The sequence below is a fragment of the Heptranchias perlo genome, chromosome 22 (assembly GCF_035084215.1).
Source record: "Heptranchias perlo isolate sHepPer1 chromosome 22, sHepPer1.hap1, whole genome shotgun sequence".
NCBI classification, from domain to species: domain Eukaryota; kingdom Metazoa; phylum Chordata; class Chondrichthyes; order Hexanchiformes; family Hexanchidae; genus Heptranchias; species Heptranchias perlo.
This window is the reverse complement of record NC_090346.1, coordinates 46,065,051-46,086,571: the sequence shown is the minus strand read 5'-3', so window position 1 is coordinate 46,086,571 and position 21,521 is coordinate 46,065,051. Positions and strand designations below refer to the sequence as shown.

Below are 21,521 nucleotides of genomic sequence, written 5' to 3'. Positions count from 1 at the left end.
GGCCATGTTGTGCAGGGCACAGCAGACAACTATGATTCGTCCCACTCTGAATGGTGTGTATTGGAGCGCTCCCCCAGAACGATCAAGGCACCTGAAGTGCATCTTGAGCAGCCCTATGGTCTGCTCAATTGTAGACCTGTAGGTGGTTCCTCGCACTGGGGCTGTGGTTTCACGTCGGTCTGTCCTCTGGCTTGCCGGGGGGTGGTGGAGGGCAGGGGTTGCCCTATGTGACGCGGTGGCCTCCTGCGTGGGTGAGGGCTCTCCCCCCACCTGTGGAGTGCACCTTGGCAGCTGCCACAGGCTGCTGGCTGCAACATGTCCGGTTGGAGTGAGACTGTTTCCCCCAGTGTGTGAAACAGTCTGAGTTGAAGGTAAAATCCCACACTTCCTGTTATGACAGCTGAATCAGGTCATTTAATGACCTCAACAAGCAAGGTAAATACACTCAAGTGGCATCCCGCTGGCTTTAATTGCCTGCGGGATTCCCACCGGCGGGGTCTGCGCACGCACCCCCGCACGTCAGCGTGGAACCCGGAAGTGGGTGGGAGCGAGGCGCGATCCGGTGACGCACCTGGATATCGCGATTTTCGACGCCCCCCCCCCCGCCGGGAACGCACCTGGAACCCGCTGGTAAAATCGAGCCCATAGGTTCAAAACTTATTTTTTCTGTTGGTACTCTGTCATTTCTCACGGTACCACTATGAGGAGGTGCGAAACACTGCATCCATGAAGCAATACCAGTATAAGTGTTAGTTAATATTTCTGCTATTAATTATTTTGTACTTTTTCTTGTAAACAAAATTATTGTGCTGCTGTATAACATCTGTAGCAAAACAGTTTAAACAAATAGCTTTTCTCTGTGCAATGTGTATAAATGCACTGGGTACTTCTACTAGATGTCAACAATTGCAGCAACACAACTGGCTATGGGCAATACATCAATAATACTGCAGACAATTTTATTACGTAACTGTCTGCAGGTATTATTGACTGCTTGAACAGTTTTCCATCTGAGTTCATTAGAAAACAGCAGATTATTTACATTCTAATATGCAACGGCATGTAAACATTTTTGAATAAGACAAAATAAATAAATGGTAATTTCAACAAAATTTACACATTAATGCCAATAAATATAGTTTGTAAAAATTATATTCAGCAAAGCTAAATCCTACCATAAGATATAATGCTCCCTTAATTACTATATGTATTAAATATAATTATTAGAAGTACCAATCAGTGGGACTTAAACCAAAAAATCTGTTCATCATAAGCGTGAAAACTACTTTTTCTGTGGTTGAAAATAAAGTTTACAGGCATCACAAATGGGCAGCATATTGAAGTTCCAACATGGGGAAAACCCCAACACGTTACCAAATAGTAACGGGGTGTGAATTCACATGCAATGCATCATATTGCTGAGTAGTCAATCTCAAATGTTCCTCCACAGTAAGAAGGGCAAGAAATAAATCTCATGATGGGAAAAAAATTCACAAAGTTGCTCTTATACACCTCCTAATACTAGCTCAAAAGGGGCACAGTTGGAGGACAGGTTAACCTTCTCAACCACACACACTTCATGGCAAGACTTGAGCATGCAATAGAAGCAAGAAAATTGCTTTAAAGAAATTTAATAATGCAAGTGCAAACCCTCACAAAAGCAAACAAAAAAAACATTGGTAATTCATGTTCTGTTTTGGATGTTTATTCACAAATTTGACAAGCTCACAATTTGTGTAGCACAGTTACAAAGGATTTTCTTACTAATGAAAATGCTTATGATGCATAAGCCATTCATAATATATCACAGTACATTAGTTATCTTTTATTCACTATTTTTACTGAACTAGTACACATAAGCATAAAGCAGTATTTCCCACTCAATATTTCTTAACTAATTTTAATGAAAACATCAAAAATAGAGAAAATATACTCCCATTTAAATATCTATGGTATACTTATTGGCCCCATTTTAAAAATAAATGGTATGGGCATTTTTTTCTTCCCTCGCCTGTACGTTAAAATGTTTGGTCCCAGGGAATTGTTGAGGTCTTAGGTTCTTTTGCACTGTTTTCTCATTCAACGGCCTAATAATAATTTTTGTTAACAGACAGTGTTCTTACAATCTGAAATGTGACTTTTTGCTTTTGTTCATGAAAAATGTTTGGCATGGGGATTGACAATTATTTCAATTGCTTTTGGATTAAGTGTAGTGTCATGGTATGCTTTCACAGATAAATGAAAAATATTACAAATAGATTAGAGATATGGCAGGCTAAACAACTGATCAAATCATTTATAAAATCAGGTAAGGTTATAAAATACAGCAAATTAGGCATCTTTAGCTGCTTCATCACTGATCCTCCCTCCATCATAAAGTTAGGAGTGGGGCTGTTCACTTACGATTTCTACTGCATTCTGCTCCATTCACAACTCTGATAATGCAGTGGTCCATGACAGCCGAAAGCAAGACCTGGACAAGGGCTGTCAAGTGGCAGGTAACATTTGCATCATAAGTGGGAGGTAAAGACCATTTTGAACAGAAAGCTCATCCATAATCCCCATGACCTTCAATGGCATTACTATCTTCAGATACCCCCAATCAACATCTTGAAGGTCACCAATGACTGGTCCAGTTATGCTTCAATCACATCAACACTCGGACTACAACAACAGGACAGAGGCTGGGTAATTTGCGACAAGTGACTTACCTCCTGACCCTGGCCTAGGCACCACCTACAAGACTCAAGTCAGAAACATGAAGGAATACGCACCACTCACGGATAGGTACAGCTGCAACAATACTTGAGAAGCTCAACACCATCCAGGACTGAGCAGTTTGCTTGACAGGCACCCTAACACTGGACTCAATATCCATCCCTTCCATCACCAGTGCACTATGGCTGCATTAGGTACAATCTACAGGATGCATTGCACCAACTCACCAAGGTCCCTAATTCGCAACCTCTACTGCAGTGATGAACAAGAGTAGCAATGTTCTGGGAACAGCCTCACCTAAAAGTTTCCCTCCAAGTCATACACCATCCTGATCTGGACACGAATCACTGTTCCTTTATCACTGCTCGGTCAAAATCCTTGAATTCCCTATCTAACATTACTGTGGGAGCATCATCATCGCAAGAACTGCATCAATAGAAAGAGATGGTCCACTAGCACTTTCTCAGGGCAACTAGGGATGGACAATAAATGCAGCCTTGCCAATGTCACCCACATCCCAAGAATGAATAAAAACTAAAATACAAGACAACTATTATTTACAACATGCCTCTCCAGCAGTTCTAGTATCACTAGGAATAAAACAAAGTCTTTATATCTACGTAGTGACTGATATCAGTCTGGATTTTGTGTGCCTCATGGTAATAGAATGTCATCTTGAGCTATATCCCTCAGATAGAGAATTTCATGTGGAATGCATAAGGCAAACACACACACAGATTTTAAGTCTGAGATTCCTTCAGAATCAATGATGAACTACAGAATCTGCAAACAGACACTGCTTTATCCACTTAATTTATTTGAAGGACAGTATTCAAATTTTAATGATATTACCAAACAAACATAAAATAGAATACTTTGCAGAATTGGATAATCAACAACCACTTTCATGCATGCCAGTTAGCCAGTTTTAATGTGCAACCACAACAGAACCACATTTGAATCTGATGTAATGCAATTCTGAAAATTCATGTAAAGAATCATGAATGGCAGGGAACAATTTACAATTTTACTTTCCCCAGGAACAAAACTCAGAAATACTCTCTGAAGTTAAAAAAAAGTAACTTTTTGACCCTTGTTTAGGCAGAACTCTGCTGATGATTTTAAATAAAACAGTACAAATTTCACAATTTGTGACAAAGACAATCAAGCTGATCCATATTTTGATATACCAAGACCCATTATGATTCACACTGCATCTCATGATGGTTAATAAAAATAACTATAAATGGCAATTGTATCTGTGTAAAATGACTTTCCATTCTACAATACACAGAGAAAACAAAATCATAGAATCATAGAAAATTTACAGCACAGAAGAAAGCCATTTGGCCAATCGTATCCACGCCGACCGAAAATGAGACACCCAACCTAATCCCATTTTCCAGCACTTGGTCCGTAGCCTTGTAGGTTATGGCACTTGAAGTACTTTTTAAATGTGATGAGGGTTTCTGCCGCTACCACCCTTTCAGGCAGTGAGTTCCAGATCCCCACCACCCTTTGGGTGAAAAAAAATTTCCTCAGCTCCCCTCTAATCACTTTAAAATCTAGGCTCCCTGGTTATTGACCGCTCCGCTAAGGAAAATAGATCCTTCCTATCCACGCTCTTCATAATTTTGTACACCTCCATTAAATCACCCCTCAGCTCCTCTGTGCCAAAGAAAACAACCCCAGCCTATCCAATCTTTCCTCATAGCTAAAATTCTCCAGTCCTGGCAACATCCTCGTAAATCTCCTCTGTACCCTCTCTATTGCAATTACATCCTTCCTGTAATGTGGTGACCAGAACTGTATGCAGTACTGAAGCTGTGGCCTAACTAGTGTTTTATACAGTTCCAGCATAACCTCCCTGCTCTTATATTCTATGCCTCGGTTAATAAAGGAAAGTATCCCGTATGCCTTCTTAACCAACTTTTCTACCTGTCTTGCTACCTTCAGGGATCTGTGGACATGCACTCCACGGTCCCTCAGTTCCTCTACACCTCAGTATCCTCCCATTTATTGTGTATTCCCTTGCCTTGTTTGCCCTCCCCAAAAGATCACTATTGCTGGGGAGATCTACATTGAATAACCCTTTTAAAGTTCCCTGGTCACTTTTAAAATACATGTTGATTTGTGCAGCATCTAAAACTATGATCAAATGCTTAAATTTGTTGAACACTGTAGTGTAGCAATACAGATGAACACATAAAATAATCATCAGCAATACTGAATTCAAAAATAGTGCAAATTCATTATAGTTTTATTTTGATGCAGAGCAATCAACTTAAGGTTCAAAGCAATCACATTGACCTGGAAGACTTTGAAGCAGAATAAGAAATACAAAGAATCAGAATTAATTCATCAAATCACCATTTAACATACAGTAGCACTGCATAATATGGTCATGAAAATCCTAAGTTGACAGGAAGATGTGGTAGCTCAGGTCATTAAGCTCATAATGACAGCCAGAGATGCCTTTCAATCAAACTCACCAGCTTCAATTAGAAGTATTTTGTATTTCCGAGTCAGATGTCCGGATGGAACTGGTAGAAACTAACTCACTGCAGCTGATTTTCGGGTGACGGAGCGGTTGCGTTGGGGGCTCCAAAAATTGCTAAAATGCCGAGCGGGTTCGGAGCCCGGCTCCAACCCGCTGATTTCTGGGTTCCCCAGTGACGCGTCTGGGTGCACGTGCACCTCCCGAATGCGGGAGTCCCACCAGCAAATTAAAGCTGGCGGGATGATAATTTGCATAGTTTGTCCGATAGTTGAGGCACATTAAGTACTTGATTGACTAGACATTTTGGCACAGTTGCGATTTTGAAGCATCCTCAGCATGTTTCCCATGCTGTGGGAAACACTCCCTGTTGCAACAGACGTGTTTCAGCCAGCAGCCAGTGGGAGATGCAAATGCTTATTTGAAAGGTGGGGAGAAAACATCATTTATTGCAGCAGGGCACTCTGACACGTCAGACAAAGTTTTGGCTGCAAGACCTTTGTGTTTTCACTCAGAATTCTTACTTTCCAACCAAAACTCTGCTGTGCAAACATATTTAACTACTTTGCGGATCCCCTCAAACTCACACCGTCAGGATGGGGGGGGCGCCGTGGCTGCATTCATCACCTCATCCCAGGACGAGCAACATCACCAGCCTCTCCAGGCACACATCCACCTCCGCCACATGGAGCTCCACAACACAGTGCGACACCACAGGAACCTGCACAAGAGCACGGAGGGCAACAACAGAGAGAGCGACGTCGCAGGAGGCATTACCCTCACAACTGGGTCTACAGACTGAGACTCAGCTCCCTGGACCTCTCTGAGGAACAGTGCATACGGAGGCTCGGAGTCAGTCGCCAGGTAGTCGCAGACATCTGCAGCCTCCTTCATGCCGAGCTGCTCCCGGCTGTGCCGAGCAGCATCTCCTTACCCGTCGCTGTCAAAGTCACCACTGCCCTCAACTTCTTCGCCTCCGGATCATTCCAGGGTGCCACCGGGGACATCGCCAGGGTCTCTCAGTCGTCTGCACACAAGTGCATAAGGCAGGTCACCGAGGGCTTGTTCCGCAGGGCCTCACACTACATCAACTTCCCCATGGACGACCTCAGCCAGACGGAGAGAGAGTCGTGGGATTCCACGCTGTGGCTGGCTTCCCTCAGGTGCAGGGTGTAATCGATTGCACCCATATAGCAATACGAGCACCTCCACACGAGCCAGGACTGTTCATCAAAAGGAAGGGCTATCACTCCATCAACACTCAGCTCATTTGTGACCATCACAAGAGATTCCTTCATGCGTGCGCCAGATATCCTGGCAGCTGCCACAATTCCTTCATCCTCCGGGAATCCAACTCTTCCCTCTTCCTCGCAACGAACACCAGTAAGGGCTGGCACCTCGGGGACAAGGGATACCCCCTGCACACATGGCTCATGACACCTCTGAGGAACCCCATCACCGACCAACAGAGTCAATATAATGACAGCCACATCGCTACCGGGTCTAAAATTGAGCATGCTATAGGGGTGCTCAAGATGCGCTTCAGGTGCCTTGATTGTTCTGGGGGAGCGCTTCAATACGCACCATACAGAGTGGGACGCATTATCGTCGCGTGTTGTGCCCTGCACAACATGCCACTTGAGGAGGCCCCATCCACATCTGCCACCCACATGGAGGGGGAGGGGGAGGGGGAACCCATGGGCAGAACAGCTGCTCACCTGGCTGCTCATGAGGCCAGGGAGTCACTGATATGTGAACAGTTCTCCTAACATCAGACGGTGTGGAGAGTCCAGTCCAGTCCTCACCACCTGGATAGAGCAGCGGCCACACCAGCCCCCACTCCCTGCACAAAACAGTCTTGCAACTACACATACACCCACTGTTGAGTGATCCAATGGGTGGCATCAAGTGTCGGCGTTCATGGTGAACGTCATGAAAGGGCCTCATTACAGAAGCCAGTCAAGCATGGCCAAGACGTGGCAGTAGTGGTGACAATAATAATATTTAATGTGAGTTTAACAAAAAGCAAAACCGTCAAACACCCTTGTGCATCCCCTTCGTGCTTACAAAACCTTCGTCTTTCGCTTCAGACTACTTCTACGTGGTGCATCCCCTGTGGCTACAGCAGAGGTAGTGGCAGGTTGCTCTTGTTCATGCCCTGACCGATTAGTTGCTTTGGGCCCATGCCCTCTGGATTTTGGTGCCAGTGAGGGCCCCTCCAAAGACTGCTCCACCTGCACCGGTGCAGGGGCAGACTCGGCCACCTGGACAGGGGGCAGCATTACGGGGGTTGAGGGGGGGGGCAACAGGTGAGACATGGGGCGCTTTAAGTGGCGACCCCACTTCCACGTCCCCTTTTGCCATCATGCCTCCCCTGGGCCAGGACCACACCACTCCACTCCACTAGACATGAGTTTGGAGGACATGTGTAAAGCCTTGTAAGGCCAGTGCTAGTGCATCTGCCTGCCTGTTTAAGAATGTTGTTCACCGAGTCCGAACGGCCGTTGTCAGGGCCTGAATGGACTCATTTGTGAGCCATGCTTGAAGCTCCACGGAGGCTAGCCTTCCATCTATCGCAGACATTCCCGCACTTACCCACGACACTATCTCAGAGATGCCCTCACGTCCCTGTGACAGTATCTGAGAGATTCCCTCCCGTACCTATGCCACCATTCCACTCATGCAAGAGTTGGACTCCTCCACCCTCTACGCGATTATGGAGTGTGTGCGTGGCACCTGTTAGAGCACCTCGCAAATGTGCTGCTGCCCCTCGATCATTCTCCTTTTAAAGGATAGCCCCCAGGGTTCAGTATCCGTGTCCAGCTGAGCAGAGCCTGGAGAGGAGTGCTCCCACCAACGCGGACTCTCCACAGCTGCCCCTGCCACCAGCGTCTGCTCGTGCCCACACGTGTGGTAACTCACTACGTGCGACTCCAACTAACTGCGGACTGGGACCCACCGAGGTGTGTGTATCTGCGCTGGTGGATGGCTCGCTCAGATGTGACGGTGCCCCCTCAGAGGCCGGCAGGTCCTCTGAGGAATCGCCCTCTGCCGTCACAGCGGTCGCTGAAGGCCCTGTAAGAGAACAGAAGGCAATATTAAGCATGATCACGGATGTGTCATGTTGCAACGAGCATACTGAGGTGCTGAAGATGGCAAGGCATGTTAACACCAATTCATATTGTGTGTGCTGAATGTTAAAGTTTGTTTGTCGGGTGCCAGTCTCGGCATCCCCGATGGACAGGCACTCGAGGGTGCGGCTCAGCTCCAGCGCTTCCTGATCCGCGTCTGTGAGGACGACCATCTGTTGCAGCCCCCCTCCGGTCCTTGCCCTCTCCTGTGCATTCTGGGGTCTCTTCTCCTATAAGGGGAGAAAGTACAGGTGTGTGAGTAAGTGATGTTGACATGGCCAACCGATGAATGCATTGTTTTGGGTGCGGTTGACCGTGAAAGAGATGTCATCAGAGGGTGAGTATGAGACAGAGCCATGACACTGTGTGAGGATTGGGTTGAGTGGTAGTGGTGGGGTGAGTAATGGGGAGGTGAGGAAGTGCTGAGGAAGTGCAGATAAGTTGAGGATGAGCTTTCAGTGGGAGAGAGGAGTGATGTAACAGAGCAGTGTTGGCAGTGCAGAATGGGTTGGGGGATGGGGGTGGTGATGTGGAAGACGGAGTGTAGGAGAATGAGTAAGTGTACTCACTTTGGCTGACCTAGTTAGGTCATTGAAGTGCTTCCTGCACCGGATCCAGGTACAGGAGGTGTTGCTGCTGCTGGTGACCTCCTCTACCACCTCGAGCCAGGCCTTCTTGGGGGCAGAGGCAGGCCACTTCTTCCCATCCGCCGGGTAGAAGACATCCCTCCTCCTCCTCACCTGTAGCACCTGGTGAGGCATCACTAAATCTAGGAGCAACCTTTCCCCTGTGCTGCTCCATGGGTGTTTGCTCCAGGAGCAGCCATTAGAGCTCATCCAGCTGATAGTCTGTGATGCGGGTGCGCAGCCCGCCCGCTGCGCAGCTTTTGGACAGCAAACCCGGAAGCCATTTTAAGTGGCTCCAATTGACCCGTGATCGCTTGGGTAACGGACAGATTTTAATGGGCGGGTTACCCATGCGCTCAATCGCCCCCCCCCGCTGCCATCCCACCTCCCTGCTAATATCGGGGCCATTCTGTTTTAACTGTACCCCCTGCCGGTCAGTGAGAACTGTGATTCAAATAGTGGTGAAGTCCAAAGGTCAGCACTTCCATTTCATCAAAAACTAGAAATAAACCTACTTTAGCACAGTCAACCTTTGCTGGAAGAATTTTTTTTTAAAATTAGATCTGTGGGACTGCATCACATTGTGAATGGTAGATACCCACAGGTGATTACAAGGTAAAATATAATCTAGTGATTCAGGTGACTTTGCAAATATTAACAATGCAATGAAGCTTTTTACAACCACCTGAACCCCAAAAATGAAAGCATATAAAATTCAAACTATATATTTTTTTGCCAATGGCATTCATCATGCCTTTTTGATGCATCCATTTTGAACAATGAAAGATTGTGATGGTTTCAGTGCAAGTTTATTGAGTGAGAATCCAGAGATGATTGATAATATAAATGTGTTATTTCATGGCAAAGTAATAAGCATTACTAGGTCCAAAGAACATCATAAAACACAACTCTGAATCTCAAATAGTTAAACATCAACAGAAAATATATTAAATGTCATGTGACATGCCTTGAAACACTTCCATGTGCTTGTTATCATCTGTATGGGAAAAAAATGAATGTCTGATTATGGAAGGAACAAGAGGGCTGGAAACAAGCAAGCAGGTGAAAATAGGCTTGATCTGTCACAGCAAACTGAAGTGGTGTGATTTATTCAAGTAATAATTCATCTGATGACAGGAAATGGAGTGCCTTCCTTGTATATATTAATAAAACAAGAGATTAATGGGGTGCAGCATCTTTCATTCAATTAGGTGCATCATATTTTTAAGCTTTTGAACATTTAGCTTTGTGCATTCCAGTTTACAGATGCGGACTTAATGCAAAGCATTCAATTTTTAAAAGTCTCTCCTGGCAGTTGTGCACAAATGTCAATGGGGTTGCTGAACCTCAAAAGTCAGTGCGTGTGTGCGGGTTGATGCCAACAGGACCAAAAGGAATCACGGTCCAGCAGACTTCACTCATGTCAACAAGCAACTGTCACTGTTTAAAAAAAATCTCTACTCCTTTGCAATATCTCATGCATTGGAAAAACAACAAGCATCATCACAAATTCTACCCTTTCCCACAAAAATAAAAAACCCCTTCACTAAATTTAATGGAAGCACTTTCTTATTTTACCTTTTCCAGTTTGTCGAAATGCTCCTTCAGGAACTTCATTGGACGGTCAGGTTTTGCAATGCAGAGGCTGACGATACATTCCTTCAGGATTTGCTGGATGTTGTGCTTTTGGACGTAAACTTCACATCCCTTCAAGCTTTCATCTTCCTCCATATTCGAAGACGCCATCTTTTGACAGCTTTTATACAGTTTAAAAAAAAATGGAATTGGAATAATTATTTTCTCCCCACTCTCTGTCACACACACACACACACAATCACAGGCCACACTGATCAAAAATACAAATAAATAAAGGCATGGGTAAAATGTCAAGTTTTGTAATCAGCCATGGTAGTGGGTGTTATTGAAGTGATGGGGTGTTGATGATGATGGTGATGGTGTCGCTTTGCCCGCTGTTGTCTGTGGGGCGGTTGGCGGTTGGCGTTTAAAACACACACAGACAGACGACAGACAGACAGACAATCGGAACCACTTGACTGTGACTGTGACTGTACCTGGGGCCGGCTCGCGCTTCCCGCTCCCGCTCCCGCTCCGGCTTCCTCCCTCCGCGCGCGCCCCCCCACCCACACCTCCCCTTATCCCCAACGCTCGAGGTTGATAATGCGATCCCTTCCCCTCGAGCCGCGCGCGCGCGCGCGCGCACACACTCCACCCCGACCACCGACCGAGCCGCAAGCTCCAGGGGCACGCGCGCGCGCGCCACCCTTTCCTTCCCCCGATCCTCTTCTGCCTGCCGCTGCCCACGTCAATCAAACCCTCCCCGCGCCCGCGCGAGGTGCTGCTCTGCTCCGCTCCGCTCCGCTCCGCAATGGTTTGGGAGATTTTACTTACTTGCGTCGCTTTGCAACACGCACCCGCACTTGAAAGATTCACTGCACCGGCTTGTTGTCGTTGGGCATTTCACTGTTGGGGGTTATTGCACTGTACGGGAGGTGAACAAAGCACGGGTAGATTTAAGTGGCTTTGCAATCATTAGAACGCTGCAGCGCAGAAAGAGGTTTCATTCCGCGCATGGTGCCAGTGCTGGCTCTTTGAAAGAGCTATCCAATTAATCCCACTCCCCCTCTCTCCATAGCCCTGCAAATTTCCCCCTTTTTGAATCTGCTTCCACCACCCTTTCAGGCAGTGCATTGCAGATGGCAACAACTGGCTGGGTAAAACAGATATTTCCTCCAGTGGCCTCTGGTTCTTTTGCAAATCGGTGCCACTGCTTTTGATCCTAAACCTCATTTCATGATATCAACAGCTCTGATTCTCACTCAGGTTTGAAAATATAACCTGTTTAAATGCATCACAATCTTAAAACAACACGCAAGCCTCCATTGGAGTAATTTTCCAAATTTGCACACTGTACGCACTGCTTTGCGCTCTGGGAGCACGTGGAGTGAATTCGGACACCCACTCCCCACGGTTATCTGTTCACTAGAATTAACAGACATAAAAACACCGGCAGTATGCACGCAAAGCCCCACGGCCAAAGCATGATTTGGTAAAATCATCCCTCCTATGTTTAAATAGTTGTAAACAATTTTACAACACCAAGTTATAGTCCAACGATTTTATTTTTAATCCCACAAGCTTTCGGGGGCTTTCCCCTTCCTCAGGCGATTTCGAAATTGTCTTTTCCACACCGCCTGAGGAAGGGGAAAGCCCCCGAAAGCTTGTGGGATTAAAAATAAAATCGTTGGACTATAACTTGGTGTTGTAAAATTGTTTACAATTGTTAACCCCAGTCCATCACCGGCATCTCCACATCATGTTTAAATAGGTTTGCATCCTTAACACGCTCTGCCTCTCCATCTCCCTCTTCTTCTTTATGGCCCTCCTTTTTGGGCAGGCTTTTGGTCACCCCCTCCCAATATCGCCTTTCGTTAGTAGGGTTGCCAACCCTGCAGGATTGTCCTGGAGTCTCCAGGAATTGAAGATTAATTACCAGGAACTGCTGCGAGCAAAAACCCAGGGAGAAAAATCATAGGGGCGTTTAAAAAAAAAAGTGTTTTATCTTTGAACGTTTTCATTTATTAGTTGTAAAAATATTGGAGATGGAGAAAAAAGGCTGTTTGACCAACAGTCATGATTAATCCAATTGGGTAACACAAAGAGTCTGTTCACTTTCCAATTGGCCCCGAGAAGGCGGTGTCCCTGGAGGACTGACCAATGGCGGGAGTGTGTGGGGGAAGGATGGTGCGAGGAGGGAGGTCATGTGATGAAACCTCCAGGAATACACCCAACCAGAGTTGGAAACCCTGTTCGCGAGGGATCCTTTTACTTTTGACGGCCTTAGGACATTTTCCGATATTAAAAGTGCTATATAAATTTTGATGGGATTGGTATTGCTCTTTCTTAGTCATAAATCTCCCTCCTGACATTTCCTTGCTGTTGACAGCTGTGAGTGAACCATATGCACAAGCAGAGCTAACATTCTAATCATCCAGCATTCTGCCAGCAGTGAGATTTACCATCAAAAACAATGAGGCAGGTTGTAAACTCATTTAAACGTAAACTTTGTCAAAGTCAGTCACATCAGAATAGATTACATTTTTAAACCAAAATGGCTGCGACTTGACGGGTCTGATGGATTTATGTATTAATGTTTGCTTGTGATTAGATTAATAGTATACTTATCAAAATGTTGGTGCATGCCCATACATTGCCTTTCCAGCTAGCACACCTAGCTAAACTTCAAAAATAAAATATAGGAGTTATGCCAAGAGTCAATGCTTTGAGGGCTTTTTCACAAATCTCACTGATTTTTTATAATGGATATTTAAAGGTCAGAGAGTTTCTACAGATTTATAATGGTCTGTCTAATTCTCTAATTAAGGGCTGTTTGGCATTTCTGAAAGTAAAAACAAAGAAACATTCTAAATGCAGTGATCTTATGCAAATGTATACAGAAGAGCAGGGGAGTTCTCCCCGGCGTCCTGGCCAATATTTATCTTCAACCAACATCACTAAAACAGATTATCTGGTCATTATCACATTGCTGTTTGTGGGATCTTGCTGTGCGCAAATTGGCTGCCGTGTTTCCTACATAACAACAGTGGCTACACTTCAAAAAGTACTTCCTTGGCTGTAAAGCCCATTGGGACTTCCTGAGGTCGTGAAAGGCGCTATATAAATGCTATTTCTTTCTATAGAAGGCCAAAGTAGGCAATTGGATACAAAATTGGCTTGACGACAGAAGACAGAGGGTGGTTGTCGAGGGTTGTTTTTCAAACTGGATGCCTGTGTCCAGCGGTGTGCCTCAGGGATCGGTGCTGGGTCCGCTGTTATTTGTTATTTATATTAATGATTTGGATGAGAATTTAGGAGGCATGGTTAGTAAGTTTGCAGATGACACCAAGATTGGTGGCATTGTGGACAGTGAAGAAGGTTATCTAGGATTGCAACGGGATCTTGATAAATTGGGCCAGTGGGCCGATGAATGGCAGATGGAGTTTAATTTAGATAAATGTGAGGTGATGCATTTTGGTAGATCGAATCGGGCCAGGACCTACTCCGTTAATGGTAGGGCGTTGGGGAGAGTTATAGAACAAAGAGATCTAGGAGTACAGATTCATAGCTCCTTGAAAGTGGAGTCACAGGTGGATAGGGTGGTGAAGAAGGCATTCAGCATGCTTGGTTTCATTGGTCAGAACATTGAATGCAGGAGTTGGGATGTCTTGTTGAAGTTGTACAGGGCATTGGTGAGGCCACACTTGGAGTACTGTGTACAGTTCTGGTCACCCTATTATAGAAAGGATATTATTAAACTAGAAAGAGTGCAGAAAAGATTTACTAGGATGCTACCGGGACTTGATGGTTTGACTTACAGGGAGAGGTTAGACAGACTGGGACTTTATTCCCTGGAGAGTAGGAGGTTAAGGGGTGATCTTATAGAAGTCTATAAAATAATGAGGGGCATAGATAAGGTCGATAGTCAAAATCTTTTCCCAAAGGTAGGGGAGTCTATAACGAGGGGGCACAGATTTAAGGTGAGAGGGGAGAGATACAAAAGGATCCAGAGGGGCAATTTTTTCACTCAAAGGGTGGTGAGTGTCTGGAACGAGCTGCCAGAGGCAGTAGTAGAGGCGGGTACAATTTTGTCTTTTAAAAAGCATTTGGACAGTTACATGGGGAAGATGGGTATCGAGGGATATGGGCCAAGTGCAGGCAATTGGGACTAGCTTAGTGGTATAAACTGGGCGACATGGACATGTTGGGCCGAAGGGCCTGTTTCCATGTTGTAACTTCTATGATTCTATGATTCTATGGGTTCATTTGGATTTTTTTCATGGTACGTTCCTAGTAGGAATTCACCTTTCTGAAAAAGCAGTTAAAAGGCACATAGCAGGTCATTTTAGTTTCCGCACTAGATTCATATGAATTTATTCATGGTGACAACTCCCATGCTGAGATTAGAGTAGAGTCAACAAGTGAAATAGAGGCAGACCACACAGGGCGACAGAACTGTTCACCACTCGATTTGGTGATTTGGAGAGATTTTGTGTTTGAAATGCCATACTATTAGCAATGGGGCTGGTCTGTCTCTGCATAAGAACAGGCCTGTGACATACATTGATACGCCACTGGAAATGAATTGCGTTAATGTGGTGTTCATCAATAGGCACTGATGCCCTTTAGCATTCAGTTGCAATGCCCAGTGAATAACTTTGGCCCCAGTTAAGGAAAACACAGTAATAGGATACTAATTTGTCACTGAACACTGACACTTGACCTTGAATGAAACAGAATGGAAGAGAACAGCAATCTGTGTGTACATCCCTACTATAGCAGTAGTCAGTCAATTGCAGACAAGTCAAGACATCTTGTTATAAAAGAATTACATAACTAATCTCATCATTAAAAACGAAAGCTGGTTGAACAAAACTTTCCATTTACTGTAGGAAGTGATACAAAGGAGCATGCAGGGCATGGCCTTGGAGCTAAATTGGAAAATGCACTATCCTTATGTTCAAGCCGTTTATCATCCAGTTCAGTTCAGCTCGTTCAAGTGTGAATCTGTAAGTGTGAGACCAATTGAATGTTAGTCCAGCTGACTATTTCCACTTTTTTTTTTGTCCTTCAAAATGAAACATTCCTCGATATTGGGTGGGCAGACAGCCCGTTTTCAGGCCTTTGCCAATGCTAGCCTACAACAGCAACCACCAAGTGCCTGAGAACGGTGCAGCTTGACGCTCCATCCCTCAATTTGGAATCCTCACCTTCTCATCATATTTCATTACAGATCAGCATGGCTCAGTTGCCAACACACTTCTGAGTCAGAAGGTAATGGGCTCAAGACCCACTCTAGGACATAAGCACATAATCCACAGCGAAACTTCAGTGTAGCACTGAGGGAAAACTACATTGTTGGAGATGCTGTCTTTGGGATGAAATATTTATGTCCCATATGTGGGATCACATCGTTCACCTGACGAAGGAGGAAGCCTCCGAAAGCTTGTGAATTTAAAATAAAATTGCTGGACTATAACTTGGTGTTGTAAAATTGTTTACATCTATTGTGTGTTTGACCTTGCACTGTGCAAATTAGCTGCTGTATTTGCTTACACAATGAGAGTGACTGCACTCTGAAAGTAATTAATTGGCTGTGAAATAATTTGAGATATGATAAGGCACTATATAAATGCAAGTTATTTTCTTTCCTGTTGGCCCTAATGAGCTCAGGAACTCACAGTGTGGAGCTTTAAGTTAATACACCTATAATATTTTATTGCCCTCCCTGAGCTACATTTTCTAACAACAGTTTTCAAAAACATTTCTGTACTTCTTTAAAAAAAATGCTTTAAACGATATAATGATTGCAACTCTGAGATGTTTAATAAACTTGGAAAAATATTCAACCAAAACAAATATGGTCAAAGGGTTATTGGACTTGCTATTTACATTTACATTGTGAATCTACTTTCATAGTGAGTGCAAAAAAAATAGCAAGTGCAATAATTAATCTGGTGAAACCAAGGTGTAATTAATAATTAACCCATCATGTGAAAGGTTAACTGGTTTATAGGCTGATACCATGAGTGCCAAGTCCTCGGTTGACTTTGGCTCCCTGGCGGTGTTCCTCACGCTTGGCACACTGACTCTTCTAGCTGTCGGTAACATCTGGCTGGCATCATCTCAAACAACAAGCCTGGCTCATGGCAGGTTGGCTGTGCACTCTAACTGGTATTGTATGTGGTTCCTCTGACATCAGTCACACTCCAAATTGTAGACTCCCTGTTACATTTGACTGGATTTCTACCAACACATGCAATTCATTTTGCTTTGACTGTGAAATCATTGATTATTGTTTTACATAGAATTACATAGAAGTTACAGCACTGAAACAGGCCATTCGGCCCAACTGGTCTATGCCCACACAAGCCTCCCCCCACCCCAACTCTACTTCATCTAACCCTATCAGCATATCCTTCTATTCCTTTCTCCCTCCTGTACTTATCTTGCTTACCCTTAAATGTATTAATATTTTTTCTTATTTAATACTTCGGTCTTCCTTGATAGTGTCTGCCTGAGGTATTACTCACCTACCAATGCCCAAGTAACCCATAGTGGGGGCAAGGCTAGAGGTGGCTAGATAGTAAAAGGATCCCACCCAGACATTCTTCATCAAAACTTCCAGTTGTGTACCAACTCCAGTATCCCACATATGGGACATAAATATTAGTTGTTAATAACTTCATGAAGTTAGTGTTATTTGTTTGGTACAAATAAACTTGTCCTGCTGTACAATCTAGAATCGAGTGACTTTTGCATTTTTAAAGTAACAGTGGAGTTGATGGGGCAGATTTTCCTGTTCCTGCACCTGGGTATATTGGAGCACCTGGGCATAGTGAACAGAGGAAAATTGGGCAGGACACATGTGAGAGAGCCCATCTGCTTTTCAGTCGATTACACCCAAGCAGAGGAACATCGAAATCTGCCTTGTAATCTTTGAACCTAAGTTTCAATTTGGCTCATTTGGTAGCTCTCTCATCTCTGAGTCAAAAGACTGTGGGTTCAAGTCCCTTACAGGGCTTAAGCACATTATCCAGGCCGACACTTCAATTTGGTCTAATGGGAGTGCAGCATTGTCAGAGGTGCTGTCCTTCACATGAGATATTAAACTAAGGCACTATCTGCCGGTTCAGGTAGATGTAAAGGATTCCATGGCGTGATTCAAAGGAAAGCAGGGAGTTCTCCTGATGCTCTGGCCAACACTCCACCCTCAACCAATATTATCCAGAAACAGATTTATTAATTTGTTGTTTGTGGACCCAGCATCCTGGCCAACATTCCAGTCTCACCCAGAAACACATGAACTCATTTACTGTTTGTGGAGTTTTACCATATGCAAGCTGGCTGCTGCATCTACCCACATCTAATGACACTGAGTACAATAATTTGCATTTATACAGCGCCTTCAACGTAGCAAAACGTCCCAAAGCGCTTCACAGGAGCGATTATCAAACAAAATTTCACACCGAGCCACATAAAGAGATATTAGGACAGGTGACCAAAAGCTTGGTCAAAGAGGTAGATTTTATGGAGCGTCTTAAAGGAGGAGAGAGAGGTAGAAAGGCGGAGAGGTTTAGGGAGGGCTTCGTAATATGTGTTTTTTCATCTGCTGCTACTACAACACGAATGGCATGTTACAATTTTGTGCTTTTTTTTAATTACAACAAACTAGCGTCCATGAATTCTTTTCAAATTCCTGAAATCGCATTAAACAGCGCAAATGGTGACTACTAGACACAAATATGTTTCGGTACAGTAATGGGCCGCATGATTAGACAAATCTAATAGCCCCAGGCTGCCAAGCCTTTCTTTTTCCTACCAAAGCTGTTTCATTTCTTGCTAGCTTAAGCTACTCAGTATAATAAATTAAAATAAATTGTTCTGACAAATTTACAGAGCACAGACTATAATGTCATAAAACCTTTACACCAGATCAATTTCAACATCCAGATGGCTATAGCCTTTTGAAACTATGAAAAGAATGTGATGTTAGTTAGCTTTGGAGTCAAATTTCTCAGGCGATGTTTTGACCATTTTGCCCACAAAATCAATGCTGCACACTGGATAACACAGTTCACACAAAAAATTATATTGTTTTCTTTTGTGCATGCCCTTTCCAACAGTAGTGTCGCTGAGATCAATGAACTTGCAAAAACACTTAGATCGGGTTTTGCTTATGGTTTAAGAGTCATATGATAGTTCTGAAATAAGGTATCATGTAATCCATTACAGCGAATCAAGGATTTTGATGAACGATGTCTCTCATCTTAACGTCACAGAGATCAAATGAAGCCACTGGAATGTTGCATTAAAAAAAAATTATATTGTGCTTCAAGTCATGTCTGTTGTCAATGATGAATGGTTGTTGCATGCCTCAACACTCACATAACATAACTGTGGTTGCTCTTCGTATATATATACATATATATAGTTAACAATATTGCCCTCATGCAGAACATGCATATACACAAACAGATTGTCCATATTTGCAGAATAATTCAAGCAGCAAATCTAACAAAGAACATGTTTTGGTCCAGCGATTCAACAATCCAAAATATACAAACACCGTACGTTGATCATGCAGTTCCTCCTTGATTTATCTGACGACCTGATCAAATGCCAGTTCAGCTCAGTTGGTAGCACTCTCACACCTGGGTCAGTAGATTGAGGAGCTCAAGGCCCACACCAGCCACGTAATATAGGCTGACACTCAATGTCGGACTGAGGGACTATTGCATTGTTAAGATTAGACAGTGAAGTCAGCTCTTGTCTGCTTTTTCTAGCGTATGTTAAAGATCCCATAGATCCCAAAAGAACCAGAGACGACATGAGGAAACATTTTTTTTATGCAGCGAATTGTTATGATCTGGAATGCACTGCCTGAAAGGGTGGTGGAAGCAGATTCAATAGTAACTTTCAAAAGGGAATTGGGTAAATACTTGAAGGGAAAAAAATTACAGGGCTATGGGGAAAGAGCAGGGGAGTCGGGTCAATTGGATAGCTCTTTCAAAGAGTCAGCACAGGCACGATGGGCCGTACGGTCTCCTTCTGTGCTGTAACATACTATGATTATTTGAAGAAGAGCTGGCAGTTCTCCCAATCTGCTAACCAAACTTCCTCCCACAAGTAATACCAGCAAAAAAAAATGATTAACTGGGATTTGGCTGGTACAGAATGTTTTCCAACATAACAAGTTACTGCACTCCAAAAATAATTCATTGTGTCAAGTGCTTTGAGATATTTTCGTGTGATAAGGTGTTACGCAAACGCAACTATAATTTGTTATTTTGTTTTGACTAACCAAGCCAAAACTTGTAAATTGTGACAGCACTTTCACCCAATCAGAATCATATGGACTCATGATCTAGGGATGGAGAACAATCCTCACAATGAAGATATATTTATATAGCACCCATTTATAGACGGCTGTTTTTAAGGTCCAATTCAGCGATGGCATGCTCAGAGAGTGCGCTCTTGTATTCCGGAGTGCACCTCACTGAATCGGGAAGCAGGCTTCAATGTCCAATTTGTGGTGCACCAAATTCAGGAAGTTGCAGATTTTTGGAGGTCTCACGCAAAGCATATGTGAGGCTCACTACACCTCTTCATTTCATATGTAAATTGGTCCCATACCAAAATCATTGGTCTTTTCCATCTGTTCATTCTTTCAGTGCTCCTTGCCCATACAACAGGCACTGCTGGGATGTCCTGCTTTGACCTTTAGGAGTTTGATTCTTAAAGGCATGAATGGCAGTTCGGTAGTGCACTTAAAATTTTTTTTTGCTTTGTTATAATGAATTGAACTTGCTGCATCAGCATTATCTTTAATGCATTATTTGCTGTTGGTATTTTTGCATGACAGAACTCATACAAACACACGGATTACGAACATACGAATTAAGAGCAGGAGTAGGCCATTTGCAAATCCCTTTTCCCACAGCAGTGCTGCTAACCGCTGATCAGCATCAAGCGCAGTGTTCAGCATCTGAAGCCCATTGAGCATTGGTGGAGTGAAGACTGACTCATGTGCAAAATCCAGCAGTGGTGACTTGGAAGGGTACGATGGCATAAAAAAGTAATGTTGTGATAACATTCACAGCCATAGACAGGGATGTCCTTCTGGTCGATCTTGTCTGGGGGGAGGGGAGAGCATCAGGCTCAGGGAGGCAGCATTATTCCATGACAAACTCCCGTGTGAAGCACAGACTGTGAAGGCAGCTATGGACGTGCGGTGTTTATCATGCTCCATTGCTGATGTTGTACCATGTTAGGGGTGACCAGTAGAGGTGTTTAAAATTATGAAGGGGTTTGATAGGTGAAACGTAGAGAAAAATGCTTCTGTTTATGGGGGAGACCAGAACTAGGGGTCATAAATATATGATAGTCACGAATAAATCCAACATGGAATTCAGGAGAAACTTCTTTTCCCAGAGGGTGGTGAGAATGTGGAATGCGCTACCACAAGGAGTAGTTGAGGTGAATAGCATGGATACATTTAAGGGAAAATTATGGAGAAAGGAATAGAAGGATATGCTGATAGGGTTAGATAAAGTAAGATGGGAGGAGGCTCATGTGGAGCATAAACACCGGCATAGACCTGTTGGGCCGAATGGCCGTTTCTGTGCTGCAATTTCTATGTAATATATGTTTGGTGTACGAAGCTTGAGGCAGGTCTACTATGGGCATAGATTTAATCTGGGGTGTCAAACAATGGGCATTCTTACCTTGGCACTCTTCCTCAGGTTTGAGAATTTTTCCTCATCTGCTCCCAGAATTTATGGACATGGGTGACAACATTTGGTCCCGCAGTCAACTCTTTCAGGGCAGTAATTATGTTGGCGGAGCAGAGTGGAAAACCCTAGAATGTGGCACAAAAGACTAGGAAGGCCCAATTTACAGAGCCAGAGAGGGTGCTGATTGTGGAGATGCAGTGTCGAGGAGAGGTGTGGCAGCAAGGTTTGCTACAGGTCT

The 21,521-nt window shown here is 44.1% G+C and overlaps 1 protein-coding gene across 4 annotated transcripts in view; it reads right to left on the bottom strand.

Moving 5' to 3' along the window:
* The window catches only part of prkar1b (protein kinase, cAMP-dependent, regulatory, type I, beta), a 134,743-nt gene extending 123,240 nt beyond the window's left edge, over window positions 1-11,503 (bottom strand). For 3 of the 4 annotated variants that reach the window (XM_068003476.1, XM_068003478.1, XM_068003479.1), the window contains exons 1-2: window positions 11,045-11,096; window positions 10,551-10,728 (exon numbers count right to left, since the gene is read on the bottom strand). In XM_068003476.1, the coding sequence (XP_067859577.1) occupies window positions 10,551-10,718 (168 nt within the window). In that variant the 5' untranslated portion in view covers window positions 10,719-10,728; window positions 11,045-11,096. Of the gene's footprint in view, window positions 1-10,550; window positions 10,729-11,044; window positions 11,097-11,381 lie in introns of those variants that run through there. The other variant, XM_068003477.1, reaches the window with a different exon arrangement.
* Between the last annotated feature and the right edge of the window lie 10,018 nt (window positions 11,504-21,521).